Source organism: Idiotropiscis lumnitzeri, chromosome 7 (genome assembly GCF_059441095.1).
Source record: "Idiotropiscis lumnitzeri isolate Australia: NSW breed Sydney's pygmy pipehorse chromosome 7, RoL_Ilum_1.0, whole genome shotgun sequence".
NCBI classification, from domain to species: Eukaryota; Metazoa; Chordata; class Actinopteri; order Syngnathiformes; family Syngnathidae; genus Idiotropiscis; species Idiotropiscis lumnitzeri.
This window is the reverse complement of record NC_142397.1, coordinates 630,793-655,898: the sequence shown is the minus strand read 5'-3', so window position 1 is coordinate 655,898 and position 25,106 is coordinate 630,793. Positions and strand designations below refer to the sequence as shown.

General features: G+C 45.6%; 2 protein-coding genes across 5 annotated transcripts; both read left to right on the top strand.

Annotated features, from left to right (window-relative positions):
* The first annotated feature begins 1,000 nt into the window (after window positions 1-1,000).
* Window positions 1,001-20,442, top strand: c2cd3 (C2 domain containing 3 centriole elongation regulator). 4 transcript variants are annotated; one of them, XM_088301354.1, is made up of 33 exons: window positions 1,001-1,204; window positions 2,183-2,452; window positions 3,441-3,598; window positions 4,372-4,544; window positions 4,619-4,737; window positions 5,349-5,481; window positions 5,918-6,055; window positions 6,484-6,631; window positions 6,710-6,819; window positions 6,906-7,097; window positions 7,221-7,336; window positions 7,414-7,532; window positions 7,806-7,931; window positions 8,940-9,326; window positions 9,591-9,736; window positions 9,958-10,210; window positions 10,719-10,893; window positions 11,092-11,275; window positions 11,352-11,524; window positions 11,851-11,986; window positions 12,071-12,339; window positions 12,625-12,702; window positions 13,087-13,692; window positions 14,095-14,373; window positions 14,888-15,026; window positions 15,101-15,362; window positions 16,528-16,658; window positions 17,112-17,261; window positions 17,547-17,710; window positions 17,991-18,459; window positions 19,156-19,252; window positions 19,853-20,063; window positions 20,306-20,442. In XM_088301354.1, exons 1-32 carry the CDS (start codon window positions 1,150-1,152, stop codon window positions 19,994-19,996), a joined length of 6,099 nt encoding a protein of 2,032 aa, XP_088157480.1. In that variant the 5' UTR covers window positions 1,001-1,149; the 3' UTR covers window positions 19,997-20,063; window positions 20,306-20,442. The 4 variants fall into 4 exon arrangements, with proteins under 4 accessions (XP_088157480.1, XP_088157481.1, XP_088157479.1 ...); XM_088301355.1 differs by having other exon boundaries at window positions 4,616-4,737; window positions 6,710-6,774; XM_088301353.1 differs by having other exon boundaries at window positions 4,616-4,737.
* A 31-nt stretch (window positions 20,443-20,473) lies between these two features.
* Window positions 20,474-25,097, top strand: LOC148333003 (dicarboxylate carrier UCP2-like). Its single transcript, XM_088301358.1, has 6 exons — window positions 20,474-20,617; window positions 21,849-22,056; window positions 22,907-23,110; window positions 23,245-23,346; window positions 24,134-24,314; window positions 24,763-25,097. Exons 1-6 carry the CDS (start codon window positions 20,489-20,491, stop codon window positions 24,875-24,877), a joined length of 939 nt encoding a protein of 312 aa, XP_088157484.1. The 5' UTR covers window positions 20,474-20,488; the 3' UTR covers window positions 24,878-25,097.
* Window positions 25,098-25,106: the final 9 nt, after the last annotated feature.

The following is a 25,106-nucleotide window of genomic DNA, read 5'->3' as shown; positions in this document are numbered from 1 at the left end:
AAATACACACATACCCAAATTCACATAATGACATATAATTACATATATTATTACTTAACTAAAGATATAACTCAACAATATGTGTTTCTGGGATGCACCGTGCTGCTTGAGGGACAGGAATCTGGAAAAGTGAAAAGTGAAGAGGGGGTGGCGAAAGGGGAAAAAAGCAATAGGAACCTCATCGGGTTTCATCGTTCATTGCCTGGCCTTCAAATCTCTGCAAAGGCCTCGTCGTTGCCAAGGCAACCAAACAAACAACAGGGGGATTTGTTGCCAAGCAAGAGAGACATTTCGCCAAAGTGTGCCTTAAACACATGACACTGACCTTAAAGGGCAAACACTCTTTCATTAAGAGCAAAGACTACTTTTTTTAATGACACCGATTCTTTATCTGTGTGTTATTTAACTAAATATCAATGTATAACAAATGCAACTGGCTGCACGGCACTAGTCACCCCCATCATATCTCTGTGATTGGCAGCCGAGGCGATGCAGCTGTCGTGTAGAATTAATATTAAAGAGTATTAAGTGTTTCTTAGTAGATTTAAAACTGGAGCTGACAGGGATTAAAAAGACATGCTGCCATCTACCGACGTTGGCACAACATGGCTGCACATCTATTCTATTCTATTCTATTCTATTCTATTCTATTCTATTCTATTCTATTCTATTCTATTCCATTCTATTCTATTGTTGTTTTTATATATCAAATACTGATAGCAAGCTTTTATTAAGTTCCGCACAAAAAGGCTGCTCCGTCACTTGTGAACTTCATTTCCCGTCATGCTTTATTGTATATCTGCTCAGCAGGACTGCAACAGCTTTTAAGAGTACAATACTTCATATTTAATTTTATCGTCGGTAATTAAATCAAATTCATTGAATCTCGTAGAATAGCAAACCGAAACAGGAAAATTTTGCAAAAGATGGCGATAAAAATGTGTGTCACTGCCTGTAGTGAACTACATTTCCCGTCGTGCCTCTAGCAGCGGCAGCGGGACTGGCGCTGTGCTCAACAGTTGGGCGCGGGACCATTTGTCTGTGTGCGCTTTTGAATGTGTTTAGCCTTTCAAATCATTGAAACATGCTTCGGGATGTCGCTGTCGCCTCCTCGGCCACTTTCGCTCGTCATTTTCCCCGAGTGGCGTCATGAAGAGACGAAAACAGGGCTCCGTCAAAGTCGCCGATGGCACAAAGCAGAAAGGTTAAGTGTTGTTGTTAGCCGGCTAGCTTGCTAAGTTGGCAAGGAGCTGTCAGCCCGACGACTGGTCAATATGTGATTTGTTGTTGTCACGAACATGTTTTCAATTTTGGTTTCACCTTTCTCTTTCCTTGTTGTTTTTGGAACAATAAGAAAACTGTAATGACAGCGGTTTAAGGTTCTGCTTTAGGATCGGAATCATCTTTGTCCTGTTTAAAAGCCAGTCTGCAATTCACCTATTTTAACCAGTGGTGTGTTTACTAACATAAATTATCGTTTTTATTACGTCACACCACCTTTGAATTTGCCAAGGCTTTATTAGAGGAATAATGACGTCTTCACCAAGTGAAAGTGTAATACGCAGCAACAACATCAATTGCTTGTAACGTTTCGGAGATGAAAGAATACTTGTTTGATGAAGAAAACAAGACGTCACGTGACATCTATGGCACGTGCTCACGACTACCGGCTGCAATCAAAATAAGCACCACTTATTTTGCACACTGGAAATAAATGCAACTACTTCGAAAGAATCCACAGTCAACAAAGTCCATTGCATGCTCAGTCACGCACGGACAATGGATTGCATTGTCAGTTATTGGACACAGAACATACATTGAATGATGAGAAGTAATCAACACAGTAAAAACGGCTGTTTTACATGTGCTCATCAAATGTCTTATAATAAAAGTGAGTAATTGGTTTGGAAAAAAAAAAAGCCCAAAGTTGATCAATTTGGACGTTAATTATATTGGCATTGTCGTGGGTATTCAATTCAATATAGGTTGAAAAGTATTCACAACTCATTGTATTCTGTTCTTATTTGTATCATTTAAACAATGTCCCAACTTAACTGGAATTGATGTTTGAATTTGTATGCATGTGATCCTCTTTGGAAAGTTTGGACATCCCTGATGTAGTTTTATCTGACCATAAGCGAGTGTGTGCTGACTGTTGCACTCAATGTGGACTCTTTTGCAGCCCTGTGCCAAGTGCCGGCCTCCACCAGCCTGCCTCCCCTAGTGGAAGGTGAGCTGCGCGGCTTCCTGCGTGTAACCGTGGGCCGCCTGCGCTGGAGCGTGGCCAGGCCTCCTCTGGCGACACGGGTGCGTCTGCGCTGGTGGGGGGAGTCGCCGGATGGCACGTATTTCAGCCCACGGGATGACACGCTGCTCTCGCACAGGAGCTCCCAAACCACGGCACGCTTTCCCGTTCGCTGTGGCCCCAAGCAGCTCACCTCCTACTTGGCAGGTAAACCGCACGTGGCCTTCTGTAATGGTTTCAAAGGGATAGAAAATTGTAGGTCCAATTTCGGAAATTTTCAAGTGAATTTCCATGGGACGCGTGATGAATGAATGATGGGGAATTTTGAAAGTGCAGTGGAACCCCGCTATCTGCACAAAAGGATCAACATCTGTCCATCGGACTTTGTGATTGCACTCCAAAATAGCAAATTTATTCAGAAAGCCCTTGGTAAATATTTCATCCTTTGTTCAATTGTATGATTTTATATTTCTTTATAATTTCTTCGTATTTGCAATTTCATTTTACATTGAAAACTGTCTTCAACCCTGTTCCCCGAGGTCCCCTGTCCTGGCTGTTTTCCATTTCCATCTCTCCCTATTGCAACACCCCTGAATTAAATGATCAGGATTGTTATCCAGAATCTGCAGACCTTGCTGATTATCTTATCTTACCTTATGGTATCTCGAATCTGATGTGTTGCAGCAAGCAGAGATGGAAAACAGGCAGGACAGTGGAACTCAAAGAACGTGATTGAAGACCCCTGAAATAGACCATTGTTGTTTCCATGTCGTAAGCATTTTACTCCCCCCTGGTGGTCAAAGCGTGCATACCAGATGAAGCAGCGCAATGTCCATTGAGGCATGAAATCATGACCTGCAAACTGTTTAATCCGTTATGTTGTTGCTGTATGGTTTTGTAAAGTTCCGTACTTGTAGACTGCTGTCACTTTTCACATCTTTGCATGTAAAGATTATAATTGTATTCTTTGTGAAAGCTGAAATGTTGTTTTAGGTGTGCAAAAGCCTGCATTTGGTTTCAGGAGAGATCAAGTTTAAAAAAAAAAAAACTACCAAAAGCAAAACCTGATTTGAATAATGTAATTTTCCTGTTGTGTATTTTTAATGGGAAACAGAATTTTTGGTCGTACGAGTGTGGCAGGGGAAGCAGAGATTTTATGTTGAGGCTACATTGTCCAGTGGTGATTTTTCAACAGATATGGGTAACTTGGTGTTGGAGGTGTTGAGCAAGCAAGATCACCTTCCCATTGCACGCGCTCAAGTGCGGGAGATCTCCCGCCTCTCCCCGTTGCAGCCCATCACCGGATTTCACACCCTGGTGTCACCCACCTCCAAGAAGCTCGGCCAGTTGGAGGTGAGACGATGACGGCTTGCGTGGCTGGCGTGTAACAAACCAACAAAGACTTTGTGATGTCACAGCGGGAGGCACGTACCTCTGCCAAGGCTTTAACTCCGGTCCACAGGCAAAATAAACGGAAGGCTTCAGGAGAACCTCAGAGGTTGGATGCGCTCTTTTCCGCTTTCTGACGTTTTGACTATTTAGGAAAAAATAGAAATGGCAAAAGTCTGAGTCAAAATGTTCACAAACTGTACAGGCAATCTTTTAAGCATCATAAATATTTTAGTTTTTTTAAAAAAAGGAAAAAAAAATAGAAAAACAAGCTCGTCAAGCAAGACGGAAGTCACATTTTTTTACAAGTATTCTGGGTTAATGAAGTTGCAATTTTTTTTAAGAAGTCTTGAGACTACCATAGTTTTAATTCCTCAAGAAAAAACGGAAATCCGATGAGAATGAAATAAAAATCTTTCTTTTGAAAAAGAAGTACTTTTCGGTCATTGAGTAAAACTTTTTCAACAATAGTCAACTTATAAGTTGTAAGAATGACGTTCTAAATTCGCATGAAAAAGTATCAAGGAGTAATGAAAAACAAGTTCTAGAATTTCTTTTTTAGGGGAAAAGCTTGTTTTTTTTTCCCCCCTAAGAAAGTCATTTTCCTTGTGATAAGTTTGATCATTGGAAGGAAGAATAAAACGCATTGGAATGTATTGTAAGGCCTTGGCGCGGGTCGTGTCGCTTCCGTTCTCCAGTTCAGGGCAAAGCTCACTGCCGCCTCCCCCCGCATGCAGATTTCGCTCCATTTGGAGCCCGTGGCCGGAGCGTGCCACAAGCGCAGCTCCTCCGCTCCCGCCACGGACTTCAGCAGCAGCGTTCCTCAGGTGGCTTCATCGGTCACGTTTGATGAGCCTCCGCCTCCCGACACCGACAAATCATACGCGGGCAGTGGCGGAAACACGTTAAGGTTTGTCAAAGACCGTTTTCACATCCGCAGCAGAAAAAACAAAATGACGCTCACGCAAGTTCTGTTTTCAGAAGGAAAGACCGCTCGTATTCTCAGACCACGCGGATGGATCAAGACGAGTCAGTGGAGAAGTTGAAGTTGCGAGCAAACGGTCAAAAAGATGTGGATCAGTCTGGAAATGACATCCTGTCAGGTGCGTCACAAAAAAGGAAAGACAGTGTGTCTGTGAGATTTTCAACAAATGACAACAGGACGATTACGGCCTCACATCGTAACACATCGGATGATACCAAAACTGATGAGAACTAAGTATTTTTTTTTTCCTCGAAGCGTTTCAGGGTTTACCTGTCATATTTCTCAGGGAAGAAGTAATTATCATTCCCTCAAAAAATTTCAGAACATAAAAAATTGTAATCTACTAATTTTTTTTTAGAGGGGAACAAAGTTTTTTTTTTCTATGGGGGAAATTTGCGATATGTAAAAAAAAAAAAAGAAAGAATACGGGGTGTCATTTCACCAGAAAAAATGTTTTCCAGGGGAAAAAACGTTTAGAATAGTTTACTTACTTTTAAAAAATAGGGGGAAAAAGATTTTTTTCCCATATTGTTTATTTAATTTTATAACTAGTGAAAAAAAATGAGGAGGAAACGTAACGTGAAAGATTACAGGTTTTGCTTAAAAAAACAACTTGCATAAAGAATGAAACCTTCTTGCTCCTCGTCCAATTCCGCATTTTGGTTTCAGTGTGGTCTTAGTCCTGTTTGGTAGCAGTCCAGCTAAAGTACCCCATTTTCTTGGCCTCAGTCATTTTGGAGCGTGGCAGCAAACTTCGGGACGCCATGGTTGCGTCGGCGTTGAAAAGCGACCTGGATGCTGCTCCGGCTCTCAAAGACCTCCGACTACCTCTCCAGAGGGACAATGTCCGACCACTTTCCATGTGAGTGAGCCAACAAGTGCACTCAACTGTAGGTAGCATTTGCAATCATTCACTCCTGAATCAGAATTTAAGGACTTGTTCAGAGTAGAGCGTGACATTGCAGCTGACTCATCAGTTAAATGTGCTCTTGATGACGACGTTGCTGTCTCATAATTACAACATACCAGGTCAACGTAGGTTGACATTATGCGATAAACCTTAAACAAGTAAATGAATAAATAATAAGATTACACTGCACCTCCAGTATTTGCGGCCATCGGGACTTGGCCAGGTTGAATTACAAATATTGCAATAAACAAAAGTTGTTGTTTTTTTAAACACTCAAAATTAATGAAAAATGTAGATAAAGTGCCAGAAAGTGTTTTCCATGAAAACCTGTGTGGTTGGCTGTGAGTGAACTCAATGGCTCTTCTTCTTCTTGTTCCTCTCTCTTCAGGCCCCCCGAAATGGTCCTTGAAAAGGTCCCGCACGCCGACTCCGATGTCAAGCACGCAGACATGGATGCGGTTGGAGATTGTGGACTCGGTTGTTCTCCTGACATGGACCACAGAGCTGTGGATCTCCTCCTTGGCAGGTACATGCGCTTTCTGTATGATTGCTTCAATTGAGGTCAGGCTTTTATTTGTGGCTGAGCTTCCAATGTTAATGGGCATGAACGGGAATCAAACAGAAAGTTACTTTTGTGTCGTGTGGACTATGGAAAATCTGCTCTAACGGTGTGTTCAAATGAGCGCAAAACAGTTGTCTGATAATGTCTCATATCTCCTTGACACATTCATGCATGAAATTCCTTCTCTGATTGGCTGACAAGTTCCAATTAATAACATTCACCAATAAACGAAATTTGGCATTCTACAAGTCAATGTGTCACTTTCCCCAAAAACTCAACCAAAATTGGTAAGAAGAGTAGCAGAATAGGTCAAGTATTGAATTTATTTGATATGAAGAATTTGAAAAGGTGGCTATTTGCAAAAATGTTGTCCTTGCGTGCCTTGTGTTCAGGTTGAAGGCGTCCCCGCCCCCTTTGTGGCGCGACGATGGCTCCTTGCCCGAGTCTGTGTCGGGTCACTGCAGCGTGAGTGAGGACAGTGAGCTTGGCGACCCGCAGTATGATCACAGCTTGCTGGAAAATCTCTTCTACAAAAGCCCCGTCAGTACTTCATATGTTTGGAAACAACACCACAGTTGCTGTTTGAGTCTTTTGTTGCGACGCTTTCTTGTGTTTCAGACGTCAGATTCGAGACCAGATGAGACGGCGGGTGACTGTGAAGGGCAGAAGAAGAGTTCATCAGAGTACGACAAACATTTTCGGCAGCCTGCGTCCAGGACGGGCGACAAGTTAGACTCCAATATGCTCCTGGAGATCAGATGTTTCGAAGGAACACCAAAATGTCTCTTTTGACATTGTTGGAACTTTTGTCAAGTGTCGTTTCAGAGCTTCACGGTGCCCGGACGGAAATCGGCATTCCTCTGAGTCAGGAGCAGGAGACTTTTCTGAGTTTCATGCGATCGGCCAAAGTGACGGTCGACTCCATGAGTGTGCCCGCATGCTGCGTGAGCCCCCCGCCTGGGAAGACCACAAGCAAATCTCCTTCACTGTTACGCAGAAAGAGGTGGTAGGTGACGCTTTGGAAATACGGCGGCAGCGAGACAGACGAGCTGAATTTGTTCCGTGACCCAGCTCATAACTTTGTAAACTTGGATATCAAATCTCATTTTCCCTGTTGGAATTTTGGCAGCACGTATTTTGTCGAGTATACGTTCCCCAAGACTTTGTCCTCCACTCGACGCGGACAAAGTGTGGTGCCAGCCACGGAGGTGACCAGAGCGGCTTCCGGTAACGTCACAGAAGGAGGTAGAGCATGCCGGCAGGCCGCAGGTGCTCGTTTTTGTCGTTTCTTGCTAACATGCTTCCGTTTGTGTATTTTGAAGTGGTGAGCTTCCGTCAGCTCTCGGTGTTTCCCGTCCGCTTCACCAAAACGGCGCTGGAAGTCTGGTGGTCAACCGATCTCCTTTTTCGAATTTACGCCCGAAAAAATGACCAAAAAAAAGTGAGTGTATCGCAATTGAATGTTTAATTCCAATTCTACAACTAATAAAAATACTGGTGATTTAAGAATATGCTGTATAAATACAAATTAAATGCTATTTGTTTTACATCAAATAATACAGCTCTCGGGAAAAAGTGTTTATTTTCCTCAAACACGTACTGTATGAACACAAAGTCAGGGAAGCTTCTAAGTTTGCCTTTGACAGACCCAAAGTGGCGAAAGATAAAGAAAAGTGACAACACAGTACGAGCTGACCTGCTGTTGTCGCCGCAGGCCGTTTTCATCGGAGAAGCCGCTCATCCGCTGCGACGTCTGCTGCAGAGCCGGCAGCTCAGCCAGTCGCTCGCGCTGCCGGTGCACGCCGCGGAGGCCGATACGCGGGAACTCTGTCTTCTCAAGGTAAAAGAAAATGCTACTACGTTCATCATGGATGGGAAAGTTACTCTTTGGCGATGAAAGATGCCATTTTCAACAATAGTCATTTTCCTCAAAGAATAAAGTCAGATTTGAGTCAGTCCTACGAGATGACATTCTTTCTTTCTTAGAAACATAAGTTAAGTAAAAAGTTGTTTATTTTTGGAGAAACTCGTCCTCTTCCAAGTTGTTGTCTAAAGTTGTAACATTTCTGTTAAAAAAAAAGTCTTAAAAGAATCAAGCAATATTTTGAGGGAATGAAGTCATCAAACAAGAATAAAGTTTTATTTATTCCAGGAAAAAAATGTAATTAGTTATTTTCCAAGAATAGACATATTTTTTACTGAAATGGATATTGTTTTTAGAGACATAAGTTATATTTTCACAAAAGTGTCACTCTTAGGAGAATAGTTTTCTAAGTTTAATCAAGAATAAAGTCAGATTTAGGAGAAACTTAAGGTGGACTCTTGCAAGAATAGATAATATTGGTGAATAAAAGTGATTTTCAAAACAAAGGCATATTTATTCAAGACAAAAACATGCTTTTTCGAAGGATGGATTTAAATACAAGGATGTTTCTGATCAATTATATACGGATATATTTAAGTCTTATTTTTCGAGAAACTGAAGTTGGATTCTTGAGAAAATTTTGAGATTCCAACTTGCTTACAAAGTAATGATGCTAGAAATTTCCAAAATAAAAATTCAATCAAGTATAAAAACATTTGAAAAACAAACTGGAAATCTTATGAGAATGGTCTTAATAGTCTAGAAAAAAATATTCTTATAAAAATGGGAATAAAAGGCATTCTTAGGAGAATAAAGATGTCCCTCAAAAAAAAGTTCTCAAAATCTTACTTATTTTTCAAGAGACTACGATTTTTTTCCCAAAGAACAATTTTTTTATACAAGTCAGATCTTTTTTTTTTCCATGCATAATAAAGTTACATTTGTAAGGGAAAATGTTGAGTGTTTAAAGTAGCATTTTCCTAGGTGCTGCTGGAACTTTGTAGCAACGACGGAGGCTCTGAAAAAAGAGAGGCCTCGTCGTCACGCTCCACACGTAGTCCCCCGAGAGACTCCTGCACCACATCACAATGCGTCAACTTTTGCTCGGAGGACCTAGCCGCTCGCTCTTCAGAAGACTTGCTCCTCAACGTTCCCATTCAACACGCGCACCATGCAGCTCGGCGTGCGGCGGAGGAAGACTCCGAGTTCCTGCTGCACACGTTGCTGATGGTGCCGGACGGCAAGAACTTCACCAGTGGCCCGGCGCAGGCCGTCAACGTGTACTTGAACTGTAAGCTCTTCTGGTGTGACGAGGTGGCGAGGTCCATTGTCAGCTGGGGACGAGCCAATCCTTCCTTTAACTTTGTCCAGGTAGGATGCGACTTTATTTGGAAAGCCAAGATGGAAACGTTTTCATGGCATTTCAAGATTCACGTTGCGTCATGCTGCATGCTCCTCATTTGTGGAGGTTGAAAAAGTAACAAGACTATTTTGCCAAATGTAAAGAGTAAGAAGTTTTATTTTTTTGGTTTTCAAACGAAGCGATTGCAAGTCACAAAATGTCCGAAAAATCAATACTCAAAGCACAAAACCTGAAAAATGTCCTTCCACAAAATATTTACTCACTGCCTGCAGGTAACTCCCGTGGCTTTGACTGCACATTTACTGGAGCGGATGAGGAACAACGTGATGGTGATTGAAGTTTGGCAGAAGACGGGCGGCTCCAGCCACGAGAGGCTCCTCGGTCTCGTGAAGTTGCCGCTACACCAGTTCTACATGTCCTTCAGGCAAGTTGACTTGTGAGTATTTATGTCGTCTTTCTGCCATCACCACTCTCAGTGGCTATTAAAAAGCTCAAGCCAACGCTTCAAAATTGATTGGACGATAGTTTCCTTGAACGGAGATATTTGCGATCTCAATCACCCCCCACCCCCCTTGCTGAAACAAAGAAGACATTTATTTGGCGCAATGACTTTTTTGAAGTGTGTTTGACCCTTTTGACTTGCAGGGATCCAAAGATCGCCCACCTCCTTCTGCAGGCACAGTACCCCGTTTTAGGGGTGGACTGCTACATGCCAGTGGTGGATGTGTTTTCGGGCGGCTGCCGAGGAAGCCTCAGGGTCACGCTGGCCATGGGCCTCTGCGAGCAGGTGCTCGCCCTGCAGCGCGCCAGGGACGAGGAGTGCGATTCGCCAGGCTGCCCGCCCCTCAGACCGCTTCACTTGCTCGACCACCAGCCCAGTGCGCCCGCCAAGGTTTCTGCTCATCTCTTACCTTTCCTCACTCGATGTTCAGAATCACTTTAATGTTGTACACAATTTGCACTACGATACGTCTGGGTGGCAGAACGAAACTGACTTGATGACAAAAAATTGCTGAGTTTTGGGTTTGGCTGTGAATGAAGAAGGATTAGACCACCTTTTGTTTCCTCCAATTTCTTGTTGATAAAGTTGTATCATGTGTCTAGCAGACAGAAAAGAAAGGAGCACGTTTTGGGCAGTGGAGTGTTAAAGCTATGAATAATTAAGGAATTAAAATTAAGTGATTTGGCTTATTATCAAGAAAACGACAAAAAATGGCTCCATTTTTGGTTCTAAATTTATCTCCAATGAGCTAATTTTGTGACTCATTTTTATATTTTAAATGAACACAAAGTTGACAAATCTAGCGTTGCGTCCAATTATTTTTTTTCCAGACATACAGAGCCCAACCATAAATAACGGGCCAAGTCTTTCAATGTCTGTCTCCCTCCCTCGCCTTCAGATAATCGCATCACAGGCACGAGCGATGACCGAGCATGTGTTCATGATCCGGGTGGAAAAGGTGACGGGCCTTACCCCTTTGCAGTCGACAGTGTGGGGAGAAGCCGACTGTTACATCCAGTACGCCTTCCCCTGCCAGGAAGGCGCCGAAGTAGACGCCACCCTCGACGAATATAGTAAGCAATTTTACGGGTCACCCCCTCTAACTCTAATTAAAGGGAAAGGAATATTACTCAGAATGCCATGTTTAGACGAGTGGAGGCACATAGAACATATCATTGCAAAGAATTTGGGGAGATTGACTTGCCCTTAAGGCTTAAGCAATCGATTCATGTTCAAGCATTGTCTGAACGTTGCATCTCATCTCTTAACAGACACCAACCTGAAGCCTTTCCGCACCACCACCGCTCTATGTGTGCCTGACCCGCTTTTTGGCCACACGGAGACACACGCCCTCTTGGCTCCTGAAGGTGTTCCCGTTCAGAAGCTACTACTCGGCTGTCTTTCAAGCCAAGGTCTCAGCGGCGGCGGGGGTGTCCATTTTGAAGTGTGGTGCAGGTTTGTAGCCGTCGGTCGGTCCATTCCTCAGCTGGAGGGAACCATGACAACCTTTGATCTACTTCCGTTCCCGCAGATATTATTATCCCAATGTGCGAGACCAGCTGGTGGCCAAAGGAATTCTGCCCCTGTCCAAGCTGTGCGCCATGGTCACCATGCAGGGACGGCAACCTGGCGAAGCCCAGATGTTCTCGCTACCCCTGCTCCCCAGAGTGGATGGCGTGGCGCCACATCAGCCTCTCCCCTCTGGTCTGCACTTTCAACTCACTATGAAATATTTGTCAATCATCCATGTGTTTGCACTTCACTATTCACAAATGTTACCTACGTGAGTTTCAGTCTAAATAAGTAAGTGCAGGGAGCCCAATCAAGTAGAATAATTGATGCCTCGCCTTAAAGGTTTGTAACTGTCTGTATATATGCCACAACATTTCTCCAAATTGTATCATTGAATCATTTCTCAATTATGGGTCACAATTGCGTTTTTTTCACTATTCATGGCAGGACTCTGTAACTATCGCTATCTGGAATATAGGACTCCTGTGTGTGAAAAATATTTTCTGGTATTTTGTCAGGCCTCCTTGATGTGTGCGTCCGCTACAAGTACAGGCCAGTCAGAGCGAATACGCCTGCTGGCAGCGGAGCCTCCTCCTCTTTTGTGACCCTTGTGGTTCAAGTGCACAGAGGGTGTGGTTTGCAGGCAGCCGCCAGGTACGAGTAAACCAACACCACATTATCCCAAAGATCCATTCACTGGCCACTAACGCAACCCCAATCCCAATCTCGTCGTCACAGAGTCGTCGCCCAGCAAGACGAAAGATTCGAATACTTTGCCACGATGGGCGTCAACTCCTACGTAAGCGTCCACTTGTCCTTTTTGCCCGCCGACGAGCCCACGTGCACCCGCGTGGCCGCCAGGACCTTCTGCCCCGAGTTTGACCACCAGGCGGAGGTGCGCTGCGACGCTCTGGTCCGCAAGAGCGGCGGTGAAACCTGCAGTCTGGCCGAGCAGCTGGCCGAAGCTTGGGCCGTCTTCACCCTTTGGAATAAAGACAGCCGCAAAGGTTTAGTGCCACTTGTCCATCAAAGTCATTCTTAAAACGGTGTTTCTCAACATATATTGAGCCAAGGCAAATATTTTATATCCCAAAAATCTCAGGGCACACCAGCAAACAAAGCGGTCACAAAAAGTATATTTAGTGATACATCTGCTTACAAATTTAAATCTGTGTTTCTGTGATGAATGATGTGCCGGACAATTTCAACCTTGGTCCCGGACGAGTATGAACACTGTTTCTCATTCTGGCCATTTTGCATGGACTGACTTTGTGGTTTTTTTTTCTGTGCAGATATTACTTCAAAATCTCCAGATGTGATGTTGGGCACCGTGAAAATCCCGCTGGCCGACCTCCTCTGTAAAACAACAGGTGTGCTTCAATGCCTGTGACTTTTTTTCATTTTTTTTAAATGCCCACAAATACGCCACAAGTGTTTTTTATGTTGGGTGAGTGTATGATTAATTAATTGAGTGAATGATTCAACAAATGTTCATTTCAAACATGCTGTACAAAAGTTTTAACTGGGAGCGACTCACTCAAAATTGGTCCGTGAGCCTTTTGGGTCCGCAAACCTCCAGTTGAAAATCCAATTGAACCAACATGTTCATTTTACACAAACATACACTTAGACCTACACATGACCAAATCAGAGAACGTGCTAATTTAGAGCAATTTCTTCATCGTTTTTTCCCAGCGCTGCACTTACTATCGTACGGGATCGCTGTCATGGTTCCTTCCTTTCTGTAATTTTAGGTATTTCCGGCTGGTTTGGCGTTTATGCGTCCCGGGAATCGTCTCAAAGTCAGCACACGGTCATCGGAGGCCTGGAGATCACCGTCGGCTTCACCCACCACTCGGAGCGCAAGCGAATCATTCAGGCCGCTCAGGATTTGGGCTGGGATCCGACCCCGTCTCAAGTGGACTGTGACGACGGGAGTGCTTGGGAGCAGAGCGCTAAGAACTTATTCCTGACCTTCTCCATGCCGAGAGCCTGGTTACCGCTCCACTGCCTGCTCCTGCCAGGCCACGACTGCCTGCAGCGCTCCACCTATTGTTACCTCCGTTACAAGTTCTACGAGCACGAGGCCTTCTGCTCGCACATGAAGCACCCGTGTGCCGGCGAGGCGGCCGAGGAGGGCCAAGCCACCGTGACCTTTCAAGGGAGTCGCACCGTGGAGCTGACGAGCTCGCAGCCGCTCATGTGGTACCTTCGAGAGGAGAAGTTGGAGGTACAGGTGTGGGTGGCTTTCCGGAAAGACAAAAGCCAGAGGCCCCGGGACACGGACCGCCTGCTTGGGTCCGCCTTTATCGATCTGTCCTCGCTCGCCAAGACTCACAAGCAGAAGTTGACTCTCAGTGGTATGTAATCAACAAGTGCCTTCAATTATCAAGTGTTTTTTTATTTATTTTTTTTTTTTTACACTGGGAAAAAAAAAAATAAAAAAATAACTTGCAGCTGCATGGGCATAATATTTTCTTAAAGGCTAATATAATTCAGTATAAACATGCTAAACATGAACAAATTATTGAAACTTATATCATATAAAAGGCCAGTGCCCGTTCTGCCAGGGCTGCTCCTTCATGGCACCCAAAAAGTCTTCATGTCAAACCCCGATAATGGAGGGCTGATGTGTGATAAAAATAAATAGCTTGCAAATGAAAATAGTGTAAAATGTCCTCAGGCAGGAGCGTTAACAATAATCACAATAATTGTCCTTTTCTTTTTTTTTTTTGGCAATTCTGTGCGGTCACATTTCTTAGGAGTGTATCCGCTGTTCAGGCGCTCGGCGGCAGACCTGCAGGGCGCCGCTCTGCGGGTGCACATCAGCCTGACGGCCGGTTGCCCACCGACTGCGGAAGACGTGTCGGTGGAGTCCGACAGCCAGGAGGAGATCGTCGTAGAAGAGGCGGGAGCCCCAACGACGCCAAACCAAAGCACTCAAGCTGTCACCTTGTCGCAGCCGGCTGAAATATTGAACGACGACCAATCCTTCCCGGTCACGCTTGCTGTGCACAGGGCCAAGAACCTCCTTCTGAATGGTGAGCTCGCCAAGGAGGCGTTCGTGTTGTTAGCGGTCGTCATGTCGAATATTTGAGTTTACAGGTTAAAAAATATATTTTTTTTAAATCCTTTTGAAATCAACTGGATGATACAATGTTGCTTTTGTTAGTTTTTAGTTAGTTTCTTATTTCTACAAGCTGCGGATCATGAGGTCCACTAGCTTCTTTTTCTGTTGTAATTTGGATGTTTGAATTGAGCAGCAATTAAAATTGCGTTTCCAGGTATGAAAAGTGCAATATGAGTACAATTTGATTGACTTCTGGGGCGCCGACCAAGCCCGCTGACCCAGTTCCGGACATCCCTCATTAGGCCACGCCCCTTATAAAGGCACGACACAGGCGCACACAAAGTTGTATAAAGAGAAAGTCTGGCCAGTGACTTTTTGTCACCCAGCTTGGCGTGACGTCAGCATGCAATACAATTGCTACATCATTTCAAGACGTGAATAATGGCCGCATTTTGATGACTTGCCCCTCCCTGCTTTTCTGGTAGGCTGCCCACCATCTGAGAGCAGTGACGGGACGCTGTGCTGCTGGGTCTCGTACGTCGCCGCCGACTCAGCGGAACCCGTATCCACGACTGCGATGGCCAATACAAACTGTCCCGTCTGGGACCACCAGCGCGACTGCAGGTGGGTGGTGCCATCCCCCCGCAAACCATGCTGGAAATTCCCACTTAACGATGCTTTTGTATTTAATTCATCAGACTGTCCAAGCAGCTCCTGATTGACCCTCAACAGAGCTTGGTGTTCAAACTCTGGCACAAAGGCGCCACCGAAGCAGAGCAGGCGATCGGCTTCGCCTCTGTCGACCTGACCCCTTTATTGTGCGGCCTGCAGTCGTTGTGCGGCTGGTACAACGTCACCGACTTCAGCGGCCATTGCCACGGTCAGCTCCAAGTGACCGTCAAGCCACTGAAGTGGGTGCAAGACCTCCGCGGTCAAAGGAAAGCCGCTGCGGACGCGGGGGTACGTAAGACAACAGGCGCCTTGTGCCACGGAAATACGTGCTAGGAAGAAATAAGTCTCTGCTCAACTGGAATCAGCGACAAATATATTTGTCAAGTATGTTTTTCAACAAGTAGGCTTGGAAGTGGGTCTTGAACAGCTTCTCTGTGAAATTCTGGTTGGTAAACACCTGCGTTGCATCGCTTTGGATTTGAGTTGGCGCAACTTTGAAGTCGACGATAAAGATTAAGGGGTGAATTGCAGCTTGACATGTCAATTATGATGAAAAGAAAGGACCACATGATGGACGTCGGAAGCGTTGAGACAGCTCACACTTGAGCAGAGTATGTACATGTGTGATATGAACAGTCCTCCATGCGTGGTGGGAAGTAATGCAAAGTGTGTGTCGCAATCAATCGTGAGGAAAAAATGAAATGAATGACGAGCTCTGCAAAACGTTCAACTCGAGCCATGCGTCGAGTTGTAGCTGTAAATGAATAGTTGGTTTGCCATCAGAAGCCCTTTTGCAGGATTTTTTTTTTCTTATTGGACATACAGCAAAAAGTATGAGCATCAAAGACACTTCAGCTTTACATGTTTGCTTTTTTTCCTCAGTTATTTGGTCATGAAACGGATATTTAGGCGTAATCAAACCATGTTCTATCGTTGATTACTAAGGAACAGAAAAAGCTCGAAACAAGATATTTTCTGGCAAAAGAGGAGTTTACTCTTTTCTTTGGTAGGTCGGCTGCTTATATTGTCACAAACATGATATGCCATCCATTTCCTGAACTCTTGTCAGTGTCCTTTTAAAATTGCTGCTAGTTTTTGACATGACAGCCCATTTGGCGAAAGATGTGACTCTTTTAAGGAAAGAGCTCAAATTCTTGAAAGGAAGAGACATGATTGTTGGTGTGGAGAATTAAAAAAATAATAACTCACGGCGATAGTTAACGAATTTGATTTGATTTGATTTGGAAAATGTCAACAGTAAAGTCACCGATTTTCCAGTGCACTGTATTTTTCACGACACGTTGCTAAGAACAAGGAAAATGTAACTTCAGGCTCTGGAACTCTTGGATTAAATTTTCACGATTTCATTGAGAAACATTGCTTGTGTTTGGCATCTTGAAACAAAGACACGTTGAAGCTCTTTTACGCTAATACTTTTGTGTTTTCTTCACAGCCTTCTTCGCAGGTTGCGCCTCGCAGCTACCAGACCACCGCCACCTACAGCAGCTTCCCCTCTCACATCAGTCGCTACCCCGAGCAGCACATCTCTTCTCCCGAGCGCATGGACGCACTCTCTCTCAAAACGTTTGTGCAGCCACATTTTCATCGTTATCTTGTGCACATCTTCGCAGCGTCGTATCATTTGATCGTTAATGTTAAAGACGCACACAACAAGGTGGGCCCCTTCTAATTTAGTTCTTTTTGTCTCCAGTGCCTAAAGAGTGCTATTTTCAAAATGTTACTGAAGATTGATTGTGAAGGCAATCTTGAGAGACAGCAAATGGTGGTGGCCATTCCATGGAGTTTTCTCGAAACAAAACAATTGTTACCATTTGGAAACCGACACCTGGCCATAATTCAAATTGTTATCTCAATTAGTTGGCTCGCCGTTCTGTCTTTCCCGTTAATGAGCAAGTTATTTGAAAAAGTTGGTCCACATAGAAATGTGACCTACAGCGCATCAGAGATTGGGCAGCAAAGATGTGGAACGTTATATTCATATGAGGTCCCCTTTTTTTTTTGCCATTCCTTGCCCAGTGAGAGCGAGCGCCACCACGAGCACATGCAAAAGGTGCGTCTTCATCATGAGAGCCTTCAAGAACAAGCTGGCCTTCACTCAGTCTGCGACGGTAGCGGCGGCGGCGATGACATCATCCCCTCCAGCTCTCTCATCTTCTCCTCAATCAGGTAGCCAGGCAGCCTTAACTTCTCACTCGGGCTGCATGAGCTTGAAGAAAGATTTTTCTTTGTTCTTAACCTCGCGACCCTCGTTTATCATCTGCACGTTCAATCACGTCTTCTACTCACTTCACACAACTCTGTCCCGCTGTTGGTCACATGTAAATGTTGTCTGCGTGTCAGTCCTCCTACATGTTGCGCTCACGTACGTTGTGATGAGATATCGTGCAGTCGTACTCGCCATCCTTTATTTCCCTAAAGAGGTGATGTTAAACCAAGCGTCTCAACTCGCAGGAAGATCATGAGTGAGCAGGACAACATCCAGAGATACTTGAGCAGCAAGATTGCATCGCCCGCCTTCCTGGCTGCCACGGAACGAGACGAGCAGAAACGGGCTGAGAGCGACATGCGGCGGCTTCTTGTCACGTCGCGGCATTTAGCTGGCGAGATCCACGACGGTGAGCTTCTAGCTTAGCTCTGCTAACTCGACAGCTTTTCAAAAAACTTGTAAGTTGAATGTTTTCCATCAATGTGCTGGTAAATCAAATCACGTGCGTCCCAAATCCACTTTTCACGTTACAAGAATGCAAACTGTGTTTGGAATGGCTTTGCACATGGAAGGCTTCGTTTACTCGCGTTGCCATCATTGCTATTGCCGCTCGGAAGTTTAGTCCTCGTGACGTCGTGGTTAAGAGTTGTGAAAAGAATGACCTTTTCCTTTTCCGTTTTAAACTGAAGGTCAACGCCTGGAAGCCTTTTCCTCCATCCTCCATGGTAGTTCTGCCAAAGAGAACTACCGGGACATGATCCCCAGCCCACACGCCGTCTTTTCAACATGGCAGCCTGACGAAGAAGAGAGCGGCGGGCGAGATGAAACGGAAGCCTCTGATGATGGCGAAGAATGTAAATCATCGTGCGGCAGTGATGAGGAGGATTACGAGGAAGTGGTGGTGGAGCCGAGGAATTTGAATGAGGTGACCATTTCCGCGGAGAAGACCAGTTTGTGGAAAAGCACGCTGTCAGAACGCGGCCACGCGGAGGCTCAGGACGAGAGTTGGACGAAATCCGGCGGGAAACGGGAAGCGATCGCTCAGGGCCTCCAAGACGACGGCTTTGTTAAGTCATCGGAAGAAGCTTCAGTCTCTCCGGGCGACGACGACACGGCGGCGGCAGCCGGTGCTGCCGGATCCACGCCGGGGAATCAAGTGTATCCTTCATCGTTAGCGTTTGCCATTTGAACGTACAATGCCTAACATGAACAAACCTGCGGCACCAGAATAGATCTGCTGTCCAACGACTAAGCGGCAAAAGAATCGACACATTCCGAACAATTCAAGAGAATGTTCGTATTTTAGTTACGAAACAAAGAAGTCATGAAAACAAAACTGCAAATGTTGAATCAAGGCGACCGGACTGGTTTTGCTTGCTCAGCGTTCATCCGAAAGGCTTTTATATTATGCAGCATAAATAGACTTCACGCCTAAATTTTAGAAGGTTGAACACACCCAGCATGGCAAGAAAAAAGGGACTTCATACCTCTGTGTGATCTATATCTTTGCTGCTGTAACTCTGCAAATTTCCCCATTGTGGGACTATTAAATGACATCTTTATCTTGAGTACCTTTTGGCTGAATGGTGAAACGTCTTCAACAAAGAAGAATTGTCCAGTTGCCTTGATATGGTGACTATATTTATATATATATATAAAATCATCCAATGCAAGAAAACAAAATGGGCCAGGTCAAACGTTAAAGCTAAAAAAAAAAAAAGAGGGCGGGATTCCAATGGTACTCACGCCAAAGTTTGGACACCCTTGGTTTGTTGTGTTTGCCTCTCAGTTTTTTTTTTCATTGACAAGTCAGACGCCATCAGGTGTTGTTTGTTTAACTCTTGACACCAAAAGCTCCCTTCCCAACTTTTTCCTGCCTTCTCACCAGCTGGAGGCCTCGTTGAGAGCGGTACGCTTGGCGCCCTCTTTCTCCAATTCACCCAGCGACGCCGTGAGTAGTGATTGTTCATTATGGGGAATATGTGGAGGTTGTGACAGTTTGGCTTGCTCACGCCCGCTTCTAATTCCTTCCAAGAACTTAGCAAATGTCACCGCTCTGCTATTTAAGAGCAGGGAGGAGTTCATGCGTCTTTTCCACACACAGCAAGTGACGATAATCATTACGCAAGCACGAGCCGTCAGTCTCTGTGCGTTTGCGTGCCGTAGTACGTGCCGACCAAAAAAAAGATGACGGAGCAGCACGTGCGTTGAAAGTCATGTGTCCACAACGCTGTCAAAGCTGTTGACAAAGCCGTTCCACCGTCAGGTCCCGTTGAACTATTTGGAGACGTGACAGCTGCTTTTCTCTCTCCCCCTCGCGCTCGCTCGCTCTGTTGTTACCCCTCGCCCCCCCCCCACACACACACACACACATTTAATGCCAGCAGGTTATGCACTATATGATTTACTTGACAACTTAATTTCAATTTGAAATTGGAACAGAGTTTTGATTTAAAAGAGCTTAATTCTCCGAAGGGTATACAACATGTTTGTTCACGTTTGTATTTTGGATTCATCTTTAATTTGTTTTGTGACTTTTGCTTGTTGGCAGGAGCGTGGCCTGACTCCGCCCCAAATTCCTCGCAGGGGTCCTCGACGGCGTCCCGACATGTCGCCCACTTCCAGGAAGAGGCAGACGGAAAGATTTGCCAGAATATGCGCCACTCGCTTGGATGACGACGACGACGACGATTAGCACGCGCTACAAGATAGATTGTTTGTTTTGAGGTGTAGAAATGGCGGCTTGGGGGGGCCCCTAGAAAGTAAGTGTCATATTTTGTATTTTTCTAAATAAATATTTGCCATCCATTCGGTGTCCTCACTAGAACGTACTCATGACGTTGCACAAGGTTGAATGAAATGAACAAATTTTACAGGTGATGGGACTCATTTGCATGGGGCGTGTTTGCGTGCCTGCCTCGCAGCTGCACACACACACACACACACACACACACACACACGAGTGACTGAGCCTCCTCCACCGGTCGGTTTTGTCTTTCCGCAGCGGCATGACAGTTTGCAGCTCGTGTATGGCTGAAGGCACCAGACGTGCACCCGGGCTTTTCCTCCCCACAGACACGTGCAGTAGTTTCCGTGTGGCTGCAGGAGGCGCCGAGTCGTCTTTGTGAGTAAGGACACGTTGGTCCACAACCAGACATTTTCTCTTTTCTTTTTTTTTTTTTTTACGATGGTTGGCGGAAGCGGTTCTGCCAACTTGAACCCGTCAGTTCCCATCAAGATCTTTTCGGCCGGGGCGGCCGGCTGCGTGGCCGACTTAGTCACCTTCCCGCTGGACACGGCCAAAGTCAGGCTGCAGGTGAGCAGCAGACTCGAAACGCTTTTGGTTTGTTTGGCATATTTACTGCGGCAACCATCACTTTACCTTTTCCCCAAAAATGGTTTCAGTGGCGATGACAATAATTGTCAAAAAGAGCGAAGTCCGTGTTTAGCCCGGGTTTTCCTTAGCGACTTTCAAATGTATCAAAGAGAAGCACTGCGAAATCTCCTTTAAATGACCACCTGTCCATTTTGTCGTCATTGCTACCACATACGTGAACCATACAACGACGTGATGCAAAATTGCCAAGGTCTCATCATTGCATGTGGGTGGAGTGTGGCAGTCAGGTTTGCTGAAACTAGGAATATCCCAAAACGTGTTGAAATGCCTTGAAAACAATTCCACTTTGCAACAAGAAATTCTGCAGACAAATGTTGAATGGAGGCCACTGCAACCTTATCGTTTGGCGATGACCTTTAACCTTTTATCCAATTGGCATCTTCAGTTCTCCATTGTCTGCGGAGGGTGCGGTAACAATCGGAATGGAGCGTGTTAGCAGGTATGGCTGGCGAAAGACGTCATTCATTTATCGCTTTTCTTATCGGAATGTCCCTCCTCCTTTTCATGATGCAAAAGAAGTGATGTCACGTTCCTCACTTCACTCCACTCCACTGCACAAAACAACATAACAGTTTGCTTCGGGGCTTTTGTCCTTGGGGAGACACGCCGCTTGTCTGAAGATGTTGTCAGCTGTCAAATGCATAAAGTTGATAGATAAAAATTAAAAAGTCCTTTCAGATTTCCCTGTCCAAATATAAGTGGCAAAATAAATGTAGTCTATAGTCAGCCATAATTTTTGCATGTAAGGCAATGGAGAAGAAATTTTGATGTACAATGCCAACCTGGTAGCAGCCAGCAGAGTAAAATGAGGCAAAAGAAAAAACTGAACGTACGCATAATTCAGTAAGAGCCTCCTTTATGTGCAGTGGCGTCTTGTGAGATCTGCAAAATGTACAACTAGTCAGTCCGTTTGCGCATTTCAAACGCAATAATAATACCAACCCCTGTCCCAAAGACCGTTTCTCTAGCATGAATTGAAGCAGCCCAAAACGGCCATTTTGGTTTGGCATGGCCCGTGACGGTCATTTTGACCTTTAACCTTTAAGGGAAATGCACGGCCACCTTGTCGCCACTCCCACTTTGTCCCACGTGTCGCTCATGCAAGGTGGAGCCTGTGGTCTTGTTTGCTGCGCTGTCGTCCGCTCTTTAGATTCAAGGCGAATCCAAGCCCTTGGTGAGAGGCCAGAGGGCCACGTACAGAGGCGTGTTCGGCACCGTCTTCACCATCGTGAGGACCGAGGGTCCCCGGGGTCTCTACAATGGACTGGTGGCCGGCCTGCACAGACAGATGAGCTTCGCCTCGGTGCGAGTGGGCCTGTACGACACCATGAAGCAGTTCTACAGCCGAAGTTCGGAGGGTAAGTGCGACCATTCGGAGGGGGGGGGGGTCGGGCCCGTTGCGGGAATTCCTTTTTTTTTTTTTTACTTCTGAGAACATTGTGGCTTGTGTTGACTTTTTTTTGTTTGTTTATTCTTTTACAAATGGGCCGCCTTCAATTTGTCTTTACCATCAATGCTACAGAAGCGAGCCTCACTATGTTGTTGCAATGCACCAGAGGGATCTGTGAGCTGAAGTGCCAGGATGACGTAGTAGGACATTAAGCGTGACTCAGACATTCGCACATACGTATTAAACCAAAGCGGCATTAAAAGAAAATGCAAAATGAATTGTTTTTTGCGTGGGCAGTGTATCTTTACCATTCTTGCTGGAATTCTATCAACATGACCCACATATTTAGAAGTGTTTTTGTGCACAGCACTTCGCAGGGTGCAGCATGCTGTTGAAAAGGCAATGATTGTGCTTTTGGTGCGGCGACTGAATGGCAACGGCACACCGCGGCACGGTCGCGTCAGTGCATGCGCTAGGGGAGGGCTTAGCAGAGGGATTTCGGAGCGCTGTGACTGTTTGACTGCCGTGAGGTTCGGGCTCGCTAGCGTTTGCGGCTTCCCCTCGCGCTCCAAAGACGAGCATGTTAGACTCGCCGTTGTTTGTCCGTACAGGATGTGACAAGGTGCACCCCACTGGTCAGGTCCCGGCTCACCCGAGACCTGAATGAGGACAAGCGCAGACAATAGTGAAGTAGAAAGGACAGGAAAGCCAATGAATGACTGAACAGTGACATCATCCGCCTCAGTGCTGGCAATTCAAGCCCAGCTTTCATTTGGAATTGTTTTCATTGCTCTAATTGCTATCTGCCGCTTTCACAGGTGCCGGCATCGCGGCGCGATTGCTGGCGGGCTGCACCACGGGGGCCATGGCGGTGATGGCCGCCCAGCCCACCGACGTGGTGAAAGTTCGCTTCCAGGCGCAGGTGCGCCTGCCTCAAGGCGGCTCGGCGACCCGCTACAGCAGCACTTTGGACGCCTACAGGACCATCGCCAGGGACGAGGGGGTCCGAGGCCTGTGGAAAGGTGAAGGTGCCCCCCGTGCGTGCTCCTGGAATGGGATGTGTGACAATGGAATGAATTTTGGTTTCCGAGCTGCGTGGTTGGCGAACACTGGACGGTGGTTTGGACTTGACCTCATCGAAATGTCGCCTGTGCAGGTTGTCTGCCAAACATCGCTCGCAACGCCATCGTGAATTGCTGCGAGATGGTCACCTATGACATCATCAAGGAGCGCATCCTGCAGTCCAAGCTGATGACGGGCAAGTAGAAACTTGTGTACCAGATTCTTCACAGCATTATTGGGTGCAATTTTAATGAACGAGTCTGTTTTCCGATCTTTTCAGACATGTGTGCAATATTTTTGTGAAGCCTTGGATGCCAAGTAGTTGATTTGAAATGGACCGCATGTTTGATCTATTTATAGCGCTATTATGCTAGCTTCAGACGGCACGCGAAATTTTACTGTGCAATCAAACAAGGGTTGCTTTTAGCGGAGAAGGGATCCTCCGACAGATGAAAAAAAAAAGACTTTTCCAGTCAATCTGATGACCGGTGGTTGTGTTTGGCTAATGCTAAATGCTATCTAGGTTGACAATTCCACCGCTGTAAACAAATGAATGCACTCACATTTATCCAACCTTTTTTTTTTTTCCATCGGCTCAAACCGGCAACTAGTCGGACTTCATTTCCCATGATTCTTGGACACGAAAGCAGGAAGTACTTCTCGTTCCCATCTAACGAAAACAGTCGCCTGTTAGCGATTAGATGTGGATGAGAATGAGAACATAATAAAAAAATCATTTGAATTAAAGACGACCGACTCAAAAGCTGACTTCCACCTGTACAAAAGGCGATCTGGATTACAAGGCGCGCTGTCGATTTTTGAGAAAATGAAACATTCGGTTCATTTGTGTCGCTAAAGCTGACGCTAATGTATGAATGAGCGAAAGAATTGTATGTTTGTGGTGCCGAGGTGGCCGGATGTTTATGGCAGCTTGTGTGTTTTGTGCCCGTTGCAATTTCTCCGAATGGCGCCCCCTCCACCAGACAACATGCCGTGCCACTTCACGGCCGCCTTCGCCGCCGGCTTCTGCACTACGGTGGTGGCGTCTCCGGTGGACGTCATCAAAACGCGCTACATGAACTCAGTGCCGGGCCAGTATGGCGGCGCCATCAACTGCGCCTTCTCCATGCTGCTCAAGGAGGGGGCCACGGCCTTCTATAAGGGGTGCGTGCTGGATGAACTCATTCACCGCCTGCTTTGTTTATAAGTGATCACTTGAGCGCTGCTCGCCGCTAAACGTTGGCAGCAGGCAGCGTTCAATATCGTGTCAGCATAATGAAGTTGGGTTTTTTGGGGTTTTTTTTTTAGCACGGTTAATTAGCAAGAGATGGGCACTTGACCCTTCTTTGCACAGCAGTCCCCGCCCCGAAAATGAGCGTTTAGAGGGCGGGACTGTTCCGCCCAGCTCTGTTAATTAGCAATTGGACATTATTTGAGGATGAGGACGTGTTGTTGATGTTTTTCAGGTTCCAAAAAGTGTCACAGAACACAATATTTTACCGGGCTTGAAAAATCAGGAGGAGTGCTTTAAAGCGAGTACAAATGTCACATCAGAAGACCCAAGAAATGAATAACTCATTTTGTTATTGTTTGTTTTCTCCCCTTGTTTTAGATTCATGGCCTCCTTCCTCCGCTTGGGCTCGTGGAACATTGTCATGTTCATGAGCTATGAGCAAATTAAAAGAGGTGCGGCAAGAATGCACAAATCCCCGGAGTCTTCGTTCTAACTCGTCTGGCAGGTTGTGGCTTTGGATCATAAAACGTTCTTAAGAAAGTTCAAGTACGCTTAAGAAAGTTCAAGTACGCTTCACGCAACGGACGCGGGAAGCCGTTTGATTTCATGCGACTCATTCATTAACTTTGTCCTTTTCCTTTTTTCTTACGTTCGGCCCATTTTGCTGGTTTTCTCCTGAAATTTCTTTGTGGAAAATAAATTTCTTTCTTCAAGTTTGTATT

Bases quoted from the DNA above. Each gene is read 5' to 3' on its own strand.
- c2cd3 (XM_088301353.1), top strand. From the start codon at position 1,150: ATGAAGAGACGAAAACAGGGCTCCGTCAAAGTCGCCGATGGCACAAAG. The intron at 6,632-6,709 runs GTCAGTACTTCA...CTTGTGTTTCAG, and splicing joins ATCTCTTCTACAAAAGCCCC to ACGTCAGATTCGAGACCAGA. The intron at 9,327-9,590 runs GTAGGATGCGAC...CACTGCCTGCAG, and splicing joins CTTCCTTTAACTTTGTCCAG to GTAACTCCCGTGGCTTTGAC.
- LOC148333003 (XM_088301358.1), top strand. From the start codon at position 20,489: ATGGTTGGCGGAAGCGGTTCTGCCAACTTGAACCCGTCAGTTCCCATC. The intron at 22,057-22,906 runs GTAAGTGCGACC...CCGCTTTCACAG, and splicing joins CTACAGCCGAAGTTCGGAGG to GTGCCGGCATCGCGGCGCGA. The intron at 24,315-24,762 runs GTGCGTGCTGGA...CCCTTGTTTTAG, and splicing joins GCCACGGCCTTCTATAAGGG to ATTCATGGCCTCCTTCCTCC.